General features: G+C 39.3%; 1 protein-coding gene across 3 annotated transcripts in view; it reads left to right on the top strand.

Moving 5' to 3' along the window:
• TNPO3 (transportin 3) overlaps positions 1–18,015 on the top strand; it is a 98,669-nt gene that overhangs the window by 75,470 nt on the left and 5,184 nt on the right. For all 3 annotated transcript variants that reach the window (XM_054497233.2, XM_054497234.2, XM_054497235.2), the window contains exons 17-21: positions 1,854–1,970; positions 2,823–2,917; positions 5,165–5,321; positions 7,458–7,625; positions 10,391–10,503. In XM_054497233.2, coding sequence (XP_054353208.1) covers positions 1,854–1,970; positions 2,823–2,917; positions 5,165–5,321; positions 7,458–7,625; positions 10,391–10,503 — 650 coding nt within the window. The remainder of the gene's footprint in view (positions 1–1,853; positions 1,971–2,822; positions 2,918–5,164; positions 5,322–7,457; positions 7,626–10,390; positions 10,504–18,015) is intronic.

Here is an 18,015-nt window from a genome sequence, read left to right as displayed (position 1 = left end):
ACTAAAAATACAAAAAATTAGCCGGGCGCGGTGGCAGGCACCTGTAGTCCCAGCTACTCATGAGGCTGAGGAAGGAGAATCATTTGAACCCGGAGAGTGGAGGTTGCAGTAAGCCAAGATCGTGCCACTGCACTCTAGCCTGGGTGACAGAGTGAAACTCCGTCTCAAAAAAAAAAAAAAAGAAGAAGAAAAGAATGAGTTCCCTCTTAAATTCTGCATCATAGGTGCCCTCAACCACGGGCACAGGCATGCTGGTACAGTGTTGGTACTTGGATAACCTTGCCTCTCTAAATTGTAGATTTGATTAAAGGTTGTACAGGTAAATATTTCAACAGAATTTTAATTTTTAGTGATTTCTCTACTTTTTCACTATATGCTGAGCACAATAATGTATGTTTGCATTTAGGCGATTGCCACCTCTGGTCAAGTGTCCCCTTCAGTGCAATACATTCTGGGTCTACTACAACTTGATAGAATGCCCCTTTGCTATTGGAGGATACCCTCATGACTTTGATACTTTTTTTTAATTCCTGCCAGTTAAGTATATGACCAACCCAATAGAGTAGGTAGCACTATTATATAGGAAGTGTGTCCTAGAGTCAGTACATGTGACAAAAATGAAAATTATCCTTAAAAAAATCCCTTAACTCAGGAGCCAGCAATCTATAGTCAGTGGCCTTGCCATCTATTTTTGTTTTTGTTTTTTTTTAATGTTTTACTGAGCTATAGCCATAATTCATTTAAGTATTATCTATTGGTCATTTTTGTGCTACCCTGGCAAACTTGAGTGGGCAGAAGACTGAATGGCGGACAAGATCTATACTTTTTACAAAGTAGCCCTTTAAGAAAATGTTTGGCAACCCTTGACTTAATCATTCCTTAGTAGAGCATATAATTCTGATTTTACAACATGGAATGGATTCATAGCTCCCATCTCATGCTCATTCCATGGCATATGCCAATAGAAGAATTAAGTTACTGTATCCTTTCAGTCCCAAGTTCATAGAGTTGAATTTATGTAATAAGATCAATACATACGTACTGTGGTGGCATTTTAAATAGGTGAGTGTACAATTGTTTCTTAATTCTGGGAGGATAGTGGAGTAAAAATTCTAAACAAATCATTTAAGTGCATATCGTGGCTGGGCATGGTGGTGCACACCTATAGTCCCAGCTGCTCAGGAGGCTGAGGTGGGAGGATCCCTTGAGCCTGGTAGGTTGAGGCCACAGTGAGCCAAGATCTCACCACTGCACTCCAGCCTGGGCAACAGAGCGAAACCCAGTCTCTTTAAAAAAAATAATAATGTGCATATTGTGTTAAAATTTTTGCTGTGTTGAAATCCAAATATCTTCATAGAAAACACTATTTTTTACTTAAAAGATAAAATAGGTTTAGGAGCAACTCAAAATTTAAACAATGCTTTCGCTGTCTTCTCCAAGATGAAGGTGTTTGATACTGTTTTCCCAACTATGGCTATATATCCTATTTAAAAATATGACTTATCTACAGTGCAAATGAGAGCAACTTTTACGTACTGGATGAAATATTCTGTGCTGGGGTTTTGCAAATAATCCATGAGCTCCCTGATAGCTTCCAGCTTTAAGTATTAGACAACTCTTATACAGCGTTGTCTTGGGAAGATGAAAGGTCAAAGGGTTGGAAGAATACAGAACCTGAAAATCATTGAGATATTGAGCCCTGTGTTTCACAGAATAGTGCTAACAAGCTTTATACTATGTTGCCTTAAAGAGAAGAAGCCAATCTATCTCTGAATTTCTTCCTGGAGACAGCTTCATAAGTTGGTACTTTTTGAAGGACGTAGCATTGAACTAATTGTTTTTTCCCTCAACAGATGGTGAATGTGTACCACGTACATCAGCATTCCTGCTTCCTGTACCTTGGCAGTATCCTCGTGGATGAATATGGCATGGAAGAAGGCTGTCGGCAGGGACTACTAGACATGCTCCAGGTATCTTTTCCATGAGGAGTATAGACGCATCAGGCCTAGAGGGTCTGAAGGCCTAGCAGCGTATTCTTTACCATGTCTGTAATTCTGTTGCTTCTTTATGTTTTCCCCCAGGCATGTTGATTTCCTAATAACAGGGAGGTGGAAGCTTCCCAGTTGTTCTCTGAACAGGCCTGTTTGAGAGAATGAGAGACTGACCACATGAGTGTAATGATTATTACATGTTACTGCCTGGTTTATGCTCTTCCAGAGATAGGGTGTTTGGAGAGGGGAGGAGGTGAGAAAAATGAATCTCTAAGCTCAGGCATTATTGTATTTTTAACTTCTTGCCTGGAACAGCCAACTGACTAGTTTACTTAGCAGCAGGGAGGGTTTTAGAGTTAATAATAGCATTGGAAACAGCTCCTCAGATACTGCTTTTCCCTCCCTTCCAGCCACAGAGGGCAATATTGAGTTGAAGAATGTTGTTTCTTTTCCCAAGATGTCTTTTCATTTAAAATTGATATTTCATAATTATTATAAAAACTTCCACTCCCTTAGTGGACTATACCTAAATAGAATCTTTGCTTTCAGAAATTTCTAAAACTTTGAGATGACATCTGTTGAGTTTTATCAGCTAAAATCTGTTTCCTCAACCCTTTCTTAAATGTGGACTTCATAGGTGAAAACTGTTTATGTCAACTGGGAAGGATTTATGTGTTTCTTTTCCTGATCAGATTCTCATTACAATCTTTTTTTTTTCCCAGCTGTGCTTTTCTTCTTTGTTCCTTTTGTACTTATTGTAATATTTGGCAAGTCTGAATGCTGTGGCATTTCTGAAAAAGCATTTCTTTTAAAATCACTTTTCTGTTTTAGGCACTGTGCATCCCCACCTTTCAGCTCCTAGAACAGCAGAATGGTCTCCAGAATCACCCTGACACTGTAGATGACCTGTTCCGGCTAGCCACCAGGTAAATCCTTCTGAAGAGCCCATTTCTTAATTGCTCATCCTATCACTGCTTAGTCTTGCCATCTGACCCTTGGTTGTTTTATTCTTGTAAAATGAAGTCACTGGAGTAAGTGGATTAATGATTCATAACCCAAAGGTAAATTGCAAGCTGATATATCCCTAGCAATGATGCAGAGTATTGCGGGAAGCAAGAGATAAAGGAGCTGAGTTCCTGCCAGGAAGGAGGGCGCACACACAAGGCAATGCAGTGTGCCTGGCAAAACACTTGACTAGATCATCTCTACAGTCCTCTGTAGGTTTTAACTGTTCGTGCTGTTGCAATTTCATGTTTCACCTCAGCCTTCTCTTTGAGAAGCTTAGCATCCTTTAGATATAATCAGTTTCGGAATAAAGAATGTTTGGGATTTTAAGATGCCTTAGCAGTTATCTCATACTGTATTTCTCAGCTCTACTCACAGCCTACTTCATCAGTAGCACTGATAATATGATTGCCAAACTTCTGCTTGAATTCCTTAGTCCCTAACTAAGGAATTTGAACCAAAACTGTTACCATATCAGCATTTAAAAAAAGAAAAAGAAAAATCATTATTTTCAAACCAACAAAAGCCCAACTGTTATATCATTTACAAATGCAAAGTAATATTGACTTGATTGTTTCGTCTTAGGATTGATTCTTTTTTGAGATGGAGTCTCGCTCTGTTGCCCAGGCTGGACTGCAATGGCATGATCTCGGCTCACTGCAACCTCTGCCTCCTGGGTTCAAGTGATTCTCCTGCCTCAGCCTCCCGAGTAGTTGGGATTACAGGTGCCCACCACCATGCCCAGCTAATTTTTGTATTTTTAGTAGAGATGGGGTTTTGCCATGTTGGTCAGGCTGGTCTCAAACTCCTGACCTCAGGTGATCCACCCACCTTGGCCTCCCAAAGTGCTGGGATTACAGGCGTGAGCCACCGTACCTGGTAGGATTGAATATTGAACACTTTTTTTTTGTTAGTTTTTGGATAGGTTAGAAAAACCTTTTTTTTTTTCTTTTTCTTTTTTTTTTTTTTTAGTTGATAGAATTGTTGGATGGGCTGTCACCCTCTGTTTTCTTTTTGAGACGGAGTCTTGCTCTGTCGCCCAGGCTGGAGTGCAGTGGCGTGATCTCGGCTCACTGCAAGCTCTGCCTCCTGGGTTCACGCCATTCTCCTGCCTCAGCCTCCCGAGTAGCTGGGACTACAGGCACCCACCACCACATCCAGCTAATTTTTTGTATTTTTAGTGGAGATGGGGTTTCACTGTGTTAGCCAGGATGGTCTCGATCTCCTGACCTCGTGATCCGCCCTCCTAGGCCTCCCAAAGTGCTGGGATTACAGGCCTGAGCCACCACACCCGGCCCGCCCTCTGTTTTCTTAGGGTATGTATTCCTTGGAAAACTAGTCCCTAAAAATGTTCTTTATACAAATGATGAAACAAGTTTGGAGTATACTGTATCTTTTTCTGAAGAGATTCTCCCTGTATATTAAAGGAACTTAGAAACCTGATAGTAGTTTAAAGCAAAAAATAAACAAGCAAAATTACTTTCAAAATCCAGCAGCATTTCCCAAGCTTGCTTGAACACACAACCTTTTCTTTGAGGGATTCCTGTTGACATCCTGGGAACTGGAATTCTGTGAACTTTAGTTTGGGAAATGCTTTTCTAGCATCTTTAGGACTTTATAACCTAGGAGAGTTTCTACTTGTAGGTCCTTTTGACTGGTCTTTCTTGATTTATAAAATCTTAGTTGGAAATAGGGTGTGGTGACACGTCTTTTAATATACTAATCTAAGACATGGTCCTTTTTTTTTTAAGAGCAACTTTAGGTTCACTGCAAATTTGAGTGAAAAGTTGCTCCCATATACCCCTCCCTCCTAACACACACAGCCTTCCCCTCTATTAGCATCCCCCACCAGAGTAGTACAAACAGTGACCCTATATTAACACATCATTATTACCCAAAGTCCATAGTTTACATTAGGCTTCACTCTGGGTGTACATTCTGTGGGTTTTTACAAATGTGTAATGACATGTATCCACTGTTATAGTATCATACAGAATACTTTCACTGCCAAAAAAAATCCTCTATGTTCTGTCTATTCATCCCTTCTTCCCTGAAACCTGCCACCAACCACTGATCTTTTTTACTGTCTTCATAGTTTTGCCCTTTTACCCTGGCTGCTTTTATAGCCTAATCTTGTCATTTATACCTAGTCTCACTTTCCACACCAGGTTTATTCAGCGTAGCCCTGTCACCTTGCTGCGGAGCCAAGTAGTCATCCCTATCTTACAGTGGGCCATTGCCTCTACTACCCTGGACCACCGGGATGCCAATTGTAGTGTCATGAGGTTTCTACGAGACCTCATTCATACAGGGGTAGCCAATGATGTAAGTATAAAAATGATACCATTTCTATTTAACAGCTTTTATCTCCTGTCTCTTTGTCATTCCTTAGGAGAAAACCAGCATCCCAGTATTTCCTTACTTGATCTGTATTGGTAGACATATATCATAGTGGATCATTCACTAGCCAAAATATTAACTAAGACACTTGTGCAGGGTGGTTTAGGCTATATAAAGCAGTCTAAAACTGTTCATGCTCCCAAATCATTTGGTGTCTAGTTGAAGAGACAAACAAGTTTAAAGAGTTAAGTAACAACGAGATGCCAGTATTTGGTGTTTTTCATTTGTTTTTGAAACAGGGTCTTGCTCTGTCGCCTAGGCTGGAGTACAGTGATGCGAATCTCAAGGGATCCTCAGCCTACTGAGTAGCCAGGACTATAGACACTCAACACCATGCCTGGCTAGTTTTTATAGTTTTTGTAGAGATGGCGTTTCACCATGTTGCCCAGGTTGGTCTTGAACTCCTGGCCTCAAGTGGTCCTCCCACCTTGGTCTCCAGTATTTGATTGTCAGATGAGTGATAAAAGTCATGATTGGTATGAGATCAGACGAGGGAAAGCTCTAGACCAAAAAGAGTTGGAAGAACTTTATGGAAGGGGAGGGGTTTAAATGGAGCCATGAATTAGAGGTAGGATGTTGATGGATTAGAGAGGCAGATGGTCATACTGCCTCTAAACCAAGATCAGAGCAAGTCAGAATAGTACTAAGTTTGTTACTAGACAGCTAAGCAGTGGGAGTAGTAAAGTGCTTCACGGGAATTTCGAAGGTAGGTTTGATTAGATGTGGAGTAGAAGGTAGGTTTGATTAGATTGTAGACAGGGGAGAGCAGTGAAGAAGTATGTATTCTGCATTCTATTCAGGCTATTCATTTAAGAAGTTTGGCAGTAAAAGAGAGAAGAAAATAACTAGAAGGGAAAGGCAATTTAAAAAATATTTTTCTCAAGGTATTAGAAATACATGTGTATTTAAAGACCACAAGAAGGGCCAGGTGCAGTGGCTCACGCCTGTAAACTCAGCACTTTGGGAGGCCAAGGTGGGCAGATCACTTGAGGTCAGGAGTTCAAGACCAGCCTGGACAACATGGTGAAACCCTGTCTCTACTAAAGGTACAAAAATTAGCCAAGCGTAGTAGTGGATGCCTGTAATCCCAGTTACTAGGGAGGCTGAGGCAGGAGAATTGCTTGAACCCAGGGGATGGAGGTTTCAGTTAGCCAAGATCAGGCCACTGCACTCCAGCCTGGGTGACAGAGCAAGACTCTGTCTCAAAAAAAAAAAAAAAAAAAAATTAAAGACCGCAAGAAGAAAAAAAGGTTTTTTTTTTTTGTTTTTTTTGGTAGAAAAAATTAGATCTCTGATAGACATCTTCAATTCTTATTTCAGTTGGTTTTGTTTTGTTTTGTTGTGACATGGGGTTCCAGCTGTGTTACCCAGACAGACTGTAGTGGCCATTCACAGGCGAGATCCCACTACAGATCAGAATAGAATTTTGACCCACTCTGTTTCTGACTCGGGCTGTTCACCCCTCCCTCCTTAGGCAACCCAGGAATGGTTCCTCGCTCCTGGGAGGTCACCACATTGATGCTGAACTTAGCACAGGCACCCAATTGGTATAGCATGCTCTAGCCCAGAACACTGGGTTCAAGCTGTTCCCCTACCTGAGCCTTTGGATTGGCTGGGACTATGGTGTGTGCTGCATGCCAGGCTGACTTAGTTTTTAAAAAAGGAAATAGGAACACAAGTTATTTTTCACATTAAAAAAAAATTAATACCATCACATAGAAGATGAAGAGAAAAAAATTTAAAAAATTGCTAACTTTAATTCTCAACCATGTTTTCTGCCTTCAAATCATGAAAAATCTAAGCATTAATCTCTGTTGAAACCCATGTTCATTCCTTGGATACTAATAAACTCCTTCATTTTCTTTCTAAAGACAAAAAACTTCTGGACTTTGTGAATCCAGCTGTTATTTTACACACACCTGCATACACACACACACACACACCCGCACACACACACACACACTTTCCTATTAAAGAGAAATTACTAAAGGGGAAAGAGTGCTTGGTCTTTGGGAAGTTGAGACCAGAATTTATCTGATGTTCCTGCTTTCCTACATACAGCATGAAGAAGACTTTGAATTACGGAAAGAACTGATTGGACAGGTGATGAACCAGCTTGGACAGCAGCTTGTCAGCCAGCTGCTGCACACCTGCTGCTTTTGCCTCCCCCCCTATACCCTACCAGATGTGGCTGAAGTGCTCTGGGAGATCATGCAGGTTGACAGACCGGTAAGATTGTTTTCATGAGGAATTTATCTCATAGTCCCTAAACATAATAGGCTTTGGTTCCTTAAGGCCAACCCTAATTTTGAAACTAGCCCTGTTTTCTGTCCATGGAACCAAATTTAGGCATATTGCCAAATTAGATTGGTAGATGAAGAGGCCCGTAAAGATCAGTAGTTTATTATTGAGTTCTTTAAAGCATGTTTCTGTGTCACTGTCATAGGGGGTATATTACCAGAAGTAAGTATCAAGCATTGAATTCAGTCGTGTGGCTGTCCAATGTGAAATTTGTTCACTTGTGAGAGATGCCCAAATGTCAGTTATATTAGTTACATATTACTCAAGAAGTATTTAATCCTTTCAGACTTATTCTATAGCACGGTATTATTTCTTGGTGATACATCTAGCCAGAACATTTGGAAGCACATAATTGTCAAAGTAACCCACAATGTACAGTTGGATATATTTCCCCTTTGGATTTCTTTGAACCAGATCCTTTATCACCCACCTAAGGATGGAGTTGTTTTTTTAAAGCTATCTAATAATGCCCAAGTAATTACAGTACTGGGCCACATGACCATAACTCAGGTTATGTGTACTGTGTGAAAGTTGAGTAGAATGGTAAAGTATAATATAACCTGAAATTATTTTTAAAATGGAATTTATAATTTTTAATCTTACTGTAAAAGCAGTTCGGGAAAGTACTCATTGGGACCTAGTTAAAGTGAGCTGTCTTACAGAACCACAGAATATAAAATTGATAATAATAATATATAACAGATAGTACCTATTCATCGCTGGTTCAATACACATGTTCCATTTCAACCTGATAGAGTAGCATATTTGTTTTTCTAAAGAAAAGTACTTTTTGAGCCTCCAGGAATCAGCAAATTTAATTCAAAAGTCCTTGACCTGAGGGAAAAAGTCTTCATACTCTGCTTAAACTTTTTTACAAATACATTTGGTTCCCAAGTAACAGAAAACTTATGTAAATCTAACTTTATGAAAACATTCTTGATTGTAAGCATATTGTTAAGTGCTAACAACAACAACAAAAAATGAGAACAAGAAGTTTGGACAGGAAAAGAAACCAGGTAGCCATGGACTCTAAGGAGTGTACTGTATATCTGCCGGGCACAATGGCTCACGCCTGTCTTCCCAATACTTTGGGAGACCAAGGCAGGAGGATCACTTGACGCCAGGAGTTTGAGACCACCAGCCTGGACAACATAGACCCCATCCCTACAAAAAAAAAAAAAAAAAATTTTTCTTTTTAATTAGCTGGGTGTGGTGGCATACATCTGTAAGTCCCAGCTACTCAGGAGGGTGAGGTAGGATTGCTTAAGCCCAGGAGTTCCAGCCTGCAGTGAGCTATGATCATGCCACTGCACTCCAGTCTGAGCTGCATAGCAAGACCCTGTCTCAAAAACAAACAAACAAAAAAAAACAAAAAAAAGTTTGCTATATAACAACTATTATGTATTTTTAAGAACTAAGAAACTGTTATGTATCCATAATTAAATGCTTAGTACTTCGTGAGCATTTATAATACTTTTGCTCTGGCCTATTATGGTCATAAATGAATATGATGGGAAAATATATAATGTAAAAAAAATTAGGTATAAAAGAGTAATTTTACAGCCCAAAACTATGACTGAAGTATACATTCCACTTAAGAAAGGGATGAAGAAATATTAGCGCTGACCCAAAGGACAACAATTAAACTGAAAATAAGAACCCAGAGGAAGTCTGTAGAATTTTTATTTTAGAAAGGAAGGAAGTAAAGGGAGTAGAGACAATTTTTGTGCATAGGAAAGGCATAAAGAGAATGCTCAGATATACTTATATAAAAGATATATATAAGTAAATTAAACAGCAACAAGAGCAAGGTTTTTTAACACAAAGAACAGGCAGATATCACAAAGGAACTGAATGGATAGGACTTACTCTGAGAGAGATGGCCTTAAAATCCTTGAGATTCTGGACTCATATGTCTCATATGTATACTTTCTGACATGGTGGCTTAGTATACTTTTTGCCCCTGCTCTTTCAGGTATCTGAACCTTTACTCTGGATCACTTTTGATCTTTAAGCTCAAGAGTTTTTGGAAATCTGTTTAATTTTTAAAATATACTGGTCAAGTGCTTAAACCTGTAGTCCCAGCACTTTGGGAGGATCTCTTGAGCCCAGGAATTTGAGACCAGTCTGGGCAACATAGAAAGACTCCTCATCTCTTAAAAAAAAAAATCGTTTTTAATTAGCCAGGCATGTTGATGGACTTCTGTAGTCTGAGCTACCTAGGAAGCTGAGGTGGGAGGATCACTTGAGCCTGGAAGGTCAAAGCTGCAGTGCACTGCATGCCAGCCTGGGCAACAGAGCGAGACCCTATCTCAAAAAAGAGAGAGCGAGTGTGTGTGTGTGTATTCATGTTCGCATGCGTGCATATGTATATATGTCATATACGTTATGACAGGAACAAAACAATAGCCTCATCCAGAAGAAACTTCACTTCTAAGGTGTAGAAGGTCCTTTTCTGAAATGATGCCCGCTGCCCCTTTGAAGGGAAGTCTAGGCATGCGTATGCAGACTGCATCAACCCAGAGGGTTTGAAGGGCTAATGAGAGCACTTCTGTTGATTCCTTTACTTGCTCCCAAGTGTAGAGAAGTAAATGCTACTAAGGAAAATTTGTGGGGTTTTATTAGTATCTATAGGGTTTCAGGTGAGTAAGCCATGCTTCCTTTTAAAACTCTTACACCTCTTTCCTATACAGACTTTTTGTCGATGGTTAGAAAATTCCTTAAAAGGTTTGCCAAAGGAAACAACCGTGGGAGCCGTCACAGTGACACACAAACAACTTACAGACTTCCACAAGCAAGTCACTAGGTGAGTGATACTGGGGGTTCTTAAGGAGGTGTGGGATGTGGGAAGAAACATGTTTATTTCTTATGCACCCTTGGAAATGGACAATTTATAGTCTGTTTAACCTTGAATTGCACAAATTGGCATTGGAAGCCAATCTGGTGGGAAAACATCATCATACTGTGTATGTATGTACATATATTTAACATATGTGATAACTGGTATAAGATTTTTTAACGGTAAGTGGAGGCACTGTTTCTCCCAAAGGAAAATGCACTGAGCAGCTCACTCCCCATCAGGAGATCTGTCTATATTTTTCTAAGTCCTTCTGAGTTTTCATCCACATTTGGGGGTCAAGAATGTAGATACCTGAGTAAGGCAAAGCATTGGTTATAAAACATCAGAAAGTGATGTAGACGACAGTGAATTGGAGAATGTTCACCATGCCTAAAGATAGTCAAATTCTAATTTCAAAGAAGTTGTGTAGTCCGAACAGAACATCTGCCTGGGATACATTAGGCCCATGAGGCACTTACAATCTCTGGATTACAGCCTAAAGTGTAAAGTGTGTGTGTTTTTTTACTGTGAACATATAAATATTTTTAATACAGTTACATAGTCTTCCTAATTATTGTTTTATAGCCATAAAGGTGTTACTTGATTTTCTTATAATGGCTGTATTAGTAGACATTTAGATCATTTTTCAGTTTTTTAGTGTTACAGATAATGTCAAAAATAGAGCCTTTTCCTTCTTCTGAATATTTTCCTTTAAAATGTAATCACCGAATCAAAGGTTATGAGACTTATGGTCTTAATGGTAATGACAGCAACTTAAGTTCGATTTTATAGCTACTTGTTCCCTTGCCCTGATTCTCTTTTTATATCTAGAGTCTTTAGAGTTTTGTCTAAATTTTAGGCAATGACTTATACAGTGTGGAAAGATATATGGGTCAAAGAAGGAATGTTATAGCAAGGTTAGTAGTAGTGAAAAAAATGGAAATATTCTAATTGCCCATCAATAGAAAAAAGTTAAATAATTAACAGTAAGCTTATACTAGTAAATAGTCCCAAAGATGAACAAGGAAGAAGAAATATGTGATAATATGGAAAAATATGCAAGATAAATTGTAAAGGTTAAAATAACAGTATTACATAACCTAACTTGAGCTTTTAAAATAATTTAAAAAAATTTTAATTGTTATAAAAATACACATAACATGAAATTTACAGTATTAACCATTTTTATAAATGCATAGTTCAGTAGGGTTAAGTATATATTCATGTTATTGCACAACCAATCTCAAGAACTTTTTCATCTTGTAAAACTGAAACTATACCCATTAAGCAACAATTCTCCATTCTCCCCTCTCCCCATCTCCTGGCAATTAACTTCCTACTTAATGTTTGAGTCTGACTACTCTAGATACCTCATATAAGTGAGATCATACAGATTTGTCTTTTTGTGACTAGCTTACCTCACTTAGTATAATGTCCTTAGGATTCATCTATGTTGTAGCGTGTGCCAGAATTTTCTTCCATTTAAAGGCTAAATAATAGTCCATTGTATGCATATACCACATTTTATTTATCCTTTCATCTGTTGATGGCCATTTGGGTTGCTTCCATCTCTTAGCTGTTGTGAGTAAGGCTGCTATAAACACAGGTGTACAGATATCTCTTTCAGCCCCTGCTTTCAATTCTTTTGGATACCCAGAGGTAGAATTACTGGATCATATGGTGATTCTATTTAATCTTCTTTAATTTTTTGAAGAACCATCATACTGTTTTCCAGAGTAGCTGCACCATTTTACATTCCCACTAGCAGTGCACAAACTTCCAATTTCTCCACATCCTCACCAACACTTGTTATTTTCTGGGTTTTTGAGAGTAGCCATCTTAGCATTTCACACCAAGTGTGAAGTGATATCTCATTGCGGTTTTCATTTCCCTAATGATTAGTGATGTTGAGCATCTTTTCATATGCTTATTGGCCATTTGTTTATCTTCTTGGAGAAATGTCTATTCAAGTGCTTTGCCTATTTAAAAATTGGGTTTCTTTTGTTGTTTAGTTGCAGGGGTTCCTTTTATATTTGGGATATTAATTCCTTATCAGGTACATGATTTGCAAACATTTTCTTCCATTCTTTAGGTTGCCTTTTCATTCTGTTGATTGTGTCCCTTGATGCACAGAAGTTTTTAATTTTGATGTAGCCTAGTTTATCTGTTTTGCTTTTGTTGTCTGTTTGGTGTCATATCTAGGAAATCATTGCCAGATTTCATGTCATGAAGTTTTCTGCCTAGGTTTTCTTCCAAGAGTTTTACAGTTAGGTCTTATATCAGGTCTTTGATCTTTTTTGAGTTAATTTTTGTATGTGGTATTAGGTAAGGGTCCAGCCTCTTTCTTTTGCTTGTGGATATCCAGTTTTCCCAGCACCATTTGTTGAAAAGACTGTCCTTTCTGCACTGAATGGTCTTGACATCCTTGTTGAAAATCATTTGACCATATACAGGAGAATTTATTAATGGGCTCCCTGTTCTATTCCATTGGTCTATGATGTATTTCTTTATGTCAATACCATGCTGTTTTGATTACTGTGGCTTTGTAATAAATTTTAGAATCAGGAATATGAGGCCTGTAATGTTCACTTTAAAGATTGTTTTGGTGGCCAGGCGCGGTGGCTCACGCCTGTAATCCCAGCACTTTGGGAGGCCAAGGCAGGCGGATCACGAGGTCAGGAGATCGAGACTAGCCTGGCTAAAACAGTGAAACCCCGTCTCTACTAAAAATACAAAAAATTAGCCGGGTGTGGTGGTGGGCACCTGTAGTCCCAGCTACTCGGGAGGCTGAGGCAGGAGAATGGCGTGAACCCGGGAGGCGGAGCTTGCAGTGAGCCGAGATTGCACCCCTGCACTCCAGCCTGGGTGACAGAGCGAGACTCCATCTCAAAAAAAAAAAAAGATTGTTTTGGCCACTTGGGGACCCTTGAAATTCCATATGAATTTTAGGGTAGATTTTTCTGTAGAAGAGTTTGTTGGGATTTTGATGGGGATTGTATTGAATCTATAGATTGCTTTGAGTAGTATTGAAATCTTAACAATATTAAATCTCTAAATCGACAAATACAGTATATTGTTCCATTTATTGGTGTCTTTAATTTCTTTCAGCTACATTTTGTAGTTTTCAGTGTATAAGTTTTTCACCTCCTTGGTTAAATTTTTTCATAAGGATTTTTTTATGCTATTGTAAATGAACCAACTTGTACTTTAAAGAGCTGTTTTATTATAAATTATACACATACACACAGGCTACTTTCTGCACAGTAAGTTTTTGGAAAGATATATAAGTGAGACTAGGAGGGGAGGGAGGCTTTTCTTTTCATTTCATAACTTTCTGTACTACGTGCACTTTTTTATGAGCATAAATTACACTTTCATGGGTAAAATCAGACTTGGAAAGAAAATGAACTTTAAGCAGTGGTACAAGAGTTAGTTGTCTTCTCTCAGAATTGATTTCTTAATGTCACTTTCCAAAATAGTTTACTTTCTCATCTTCTGGAATGTCTCCAACAATTTTGTTAATGTTAAAATCCCAAACCATGGAATGCTATTATTTTATAGTTTACTAAGTGGCTTAAGTAGTAAGCCCAGTATGCCCCAGAAATAACTCACTTTTAGCCATAGATCAAGTGACATGCATGACTGAAAAATAGCATGTGACCCTTCATGACACATTTTGCCAGAAGTGGGGATTTCCCCTCCACTGGGTAGGCATATATTGACTGGGGTGACCCTAAAAATTCTTTGATTGCTTTTACTATGAATCTTCTCAGTAGAAGTAGTATTCTGTCTACAAGCTGTCTCAGGGGAAAGAAGTATAGTAGTTGCTTCTCTCTGCTTCTGTTCTGCATTATTCCATTCAGTGCTGGTTACAGTATAAGGGCAGGATCATATTGGCTCTAATTTTCCTAAAGCAAATGGGAACCTAGGGGAAACCCTCCAAAGATGGGGTTTGGAGTCAAGTATGTTGGTTTGAATCTTGCCACATACCCTATTACTTTGAACTTCAGTTTATTTATCCAGTGAAATAGGGTTAGTACTACCAGTCTCATAAGGTTATTATGAGATACCAAATGGAAATCTAAAGAAGATCTTGCACATAGTATGTGATCAGTGAATGTTAACTCCTTTCTCCTCAGAGGAGAAACTTCTAGAATGTCATTAGGTACTTGCAAAACTAGCTGGGGCATGTCTCCTGTTGACTCTAAGGCAGCCACCCACACATTCTGGAATCCCACACATTGTAGAATAAGTCTCTATCAAGCCCTCTTTCCCTCAGTGGGACTAATATATGACAGATAAAATAATACGGTAAGTCTGAAGTCAAGGTCATAGATATCCTTTCCTAATTTAAGATAAATCTTGGGGCAAGGAAAAGAGACCTAAGTAAAGCAGTGCTGTGCGGGGGAAAAAAAAAACCTGTTATCTTTGTCCTGTGATATGGGAAAATAAGGTGCACCACCAACCTGACCTACTTGATCTTCCATTGCTAAACAAGTTTTGCAGCTCTTCCTATAGCAGGCTGTAACATATGTAACATAGTGGTGGGAAATGAACATAAGTAAGAGCTAATGTTGAGGTGCTAGAGAAAGGACTTGAGATTGCTCATCTCCTCTTAGTAATTCTCTTCCTCTAGAATGCCTGTAGTAGACAGGACAGAAAGCCCTTGAACTTTCTGTCCCATGCATGACTCAGTCTCCCTTTTGATTTTAAGGTCCGTAACACCTGCCTCAACATGCTACTTTGTTTGCCATTCTGGCAGAGAGGGTGAACTGGTTCAGTTTCATTTCAGCAAGTCCAAGCCTGCTTTTCACATGGTACTGGTAATTAATTCCCTAGCTTTTTTAGTTGGTCAACTTGAAGAAAGCTGGGACGTTTCATTCTAAAATAACATTCTTGCTTTCCAAGTGCCAAATGAGCCTATCATTAACTAAGACCAATTGGGACTAGAAGAAACCCTGCCATCATTTCCATTTCTCCATCTTGGTGTTTATTCTGTGACTACTTGTCACTTGCCTGGGGCTCTTCAAAGCCAAAAGATGTTGAACATGGGAAGCATTGATACTGGAGTTAGAGGCCAGTAAGGGGTTGAATCCCTAGTCAAGTCATCAGAGTTTCATTATTTTCTGTTACCTACCAGGTCGTCGGATCAAAAGGATCTCATTTCTCAGCACTCCCCTAGTAATCTTATGGGGCTTGAGAAATAGCGACCATAAAAGCTTTCAGAAATATGGTGGAAGGATAGGAATTTGGGGACTAGAAGCCAGAAAACAGAATCTAAAAAATACTGGCAGTTGAAAAAGTAAATAAATAAAATAAAAAGCTAAGAAATATCAAACGTCAGAAGGACTGAGACAGAAAATATAGTCATGTGTTACTTAATGATGGGGATATGTTCCAAGAAATGTGTCATTAGGTGGTTTAGTTGTTGTGCAAACGTCGTGGAGTATATTTCTACAAACCTAGATGGTATAGCCTACCGGACACCTGGTCTATATAGTGTAGCCTATTGCTCCTAGGCCACAAACCTGTATAGCAGGTTACTGTACTGAATACTGTAGGCAATTGTAACACAATGGTAAGAATTTGTATATCCAAACGTATCTAAACATAGAAAAGGTACAGTAAAAATACAGTATAAAAGAGAAAAAAAAGGTATACCTGTATGAGGGCACTTACCATGAATGGAACTTGCAGAACTGGAAGTTGCTCTAGGTGAGTCAGTGAGTGAGTGGTGAGTGAATAGAAGGCCTAGGACATTACCGTACACTACTGTAGACTTTTTATAGATACTATATACTTAGGCTACACTAAATTTATAAAAAAATTTTTTTCATCAATAATAAAGTAACCCTTGGCCAGGCGTGGTGGCTCATGCCTGCAATCCCAGCACTTTGGGAGGCCGAGGCAGGCAGATCGCTTGAGGTCAGGAGTTTGAGACCAGCCTGGCCAACATGGTGAAACCCCATCTCTACTAAAAATTTTAAAAATTAGCCAGGCGTGATGGTGGGCACCTGTAATCCCAGCTACTCAGGAGGCTGAGGCTGGAGAATCGCTTGAACCTGGGAGGCAGAGGTTGAATAAATTAACCCTTGCTTACTGTAACTTTTTTACTTTATAAACTAAATTTTTTTTAAACTCTTGGACTCCTTTGTAATAACACCTAGCTTAAAACACGTATTGTACAGCTCATTAAAAATTTTTCTCTTTATATCTTTATAAGCTTTTTTCTATTCTTAAAATTACTTTATTTATTGTTTTTTTAGCTTTTAAACTTTTTTGTTAAAAGCCAAGACACAAACACATATTAGCCTAGACCTACACAGGGTCAAGATCATCAATATCACTGTCTTCCACCTTTTTACATCTTGTCCCACTTAGAAGGTCTTCAAGGGCAATAACACACATGGAGCTGCCATCTCCTAGGATAACAATGTCTTCTTCTGGAATCGCTCCCGAAGGACCTGCCTGAGGCTGTTTTACAGTAAAAAAATTTTTTTTTGTAAGTAGAAGGAATATACTCTAAATTAATGATAAAAAGTATAGTATAGTAAATACATAACCCAGTAATATAGTTGCTTATGATGAAGTATTGTGTACTGTAGATAATTGTTTGTGTTGTCCTTTTATATGACTGGCAGTGCAGTAGGTTTGTTTATACCAGCATCACCACAAGCATGTGAGTAACGCAACGTGCAGTTGTTCATCTCTATTTTACTCATAGGACCACTGTCATATATGCAGTCCATCGTTGACCAAAACATCATTGTAGCATATAACTATAGTTCTAACATTCATGGAGCTTTTTTTTTTTTTTTGAGACGGAGTCTTGCTCTGTCGCCCAGGCTGAAGTGCGGTGGTATGATCTCAGCTCACTGCAACCTCCGCCCCCTGGGTTCAAGTGATTTTCTGGCCTCAGCCTCCCGAGTAGCTGGGATCACAGGTGCCCACCACCACGCCCGGCTAATTTTTGTCTTTTTAATGGAGATGGGTTTCACCATGTTGGCCAGGCTGGTCTCAAACTCCTGACCTCAGGTGATTTACCCGCCTTGGCCCCCCAAAGTGCTGCGACTACAGGTGTGAGCCACCGCGCCCGGCCTCAAGGAGCTTTTTGATCCATTTCTATGGGCTCCCCACCAAGGACACTTCAGTTAAACATTTGGCTGAAGTGTTTGACACCAAAGCACTTGCAGATAGGATTGGGGCAGAAGCCGAGTTGACAGTGTCACCTGTCCCTCATTTCACCCTATCGCACTAAAGTTCTCCCACACTTGCATTTCGGTTTCAATACTTTTTCTCATGTGCCACAAAGGAGGCTGTGAAGTTATCATTTCTCTTCCAGTCTCTGCCGGGCACAGTGACTCACGCCTGTAATCCCAGCACTTGGGAGGCTGAGGCAGGACGATAGCTTGAGCCCAGAGGTTCAAGCAGCCTGGGCAACACAGTGAGACCCTGTTTCTATCTGTTTCTATCTGTTTT

The sequence above is a fragment of the Pongo pygmaeus genome, chromosome 6 (assembly GCF_028885625.2).
Source record: "Pongo pygmaeus isolate AG05252 chromosome 6, NHGRI_mPonPyg2-v2.0_pri, whole genome shotgun sequence".
Classification (NCBI taxonomy): Eukaryota; Metazoa; Chordata; class Mammalia; order Primates; family Hominidae; genus Pongo; species Pongo pygmaeus.
The sequence above is the reverse complement of the archived record's forward strand: the minus strand, read 5'-3'. Positions and strand labels throughout refer to the sequence as shown.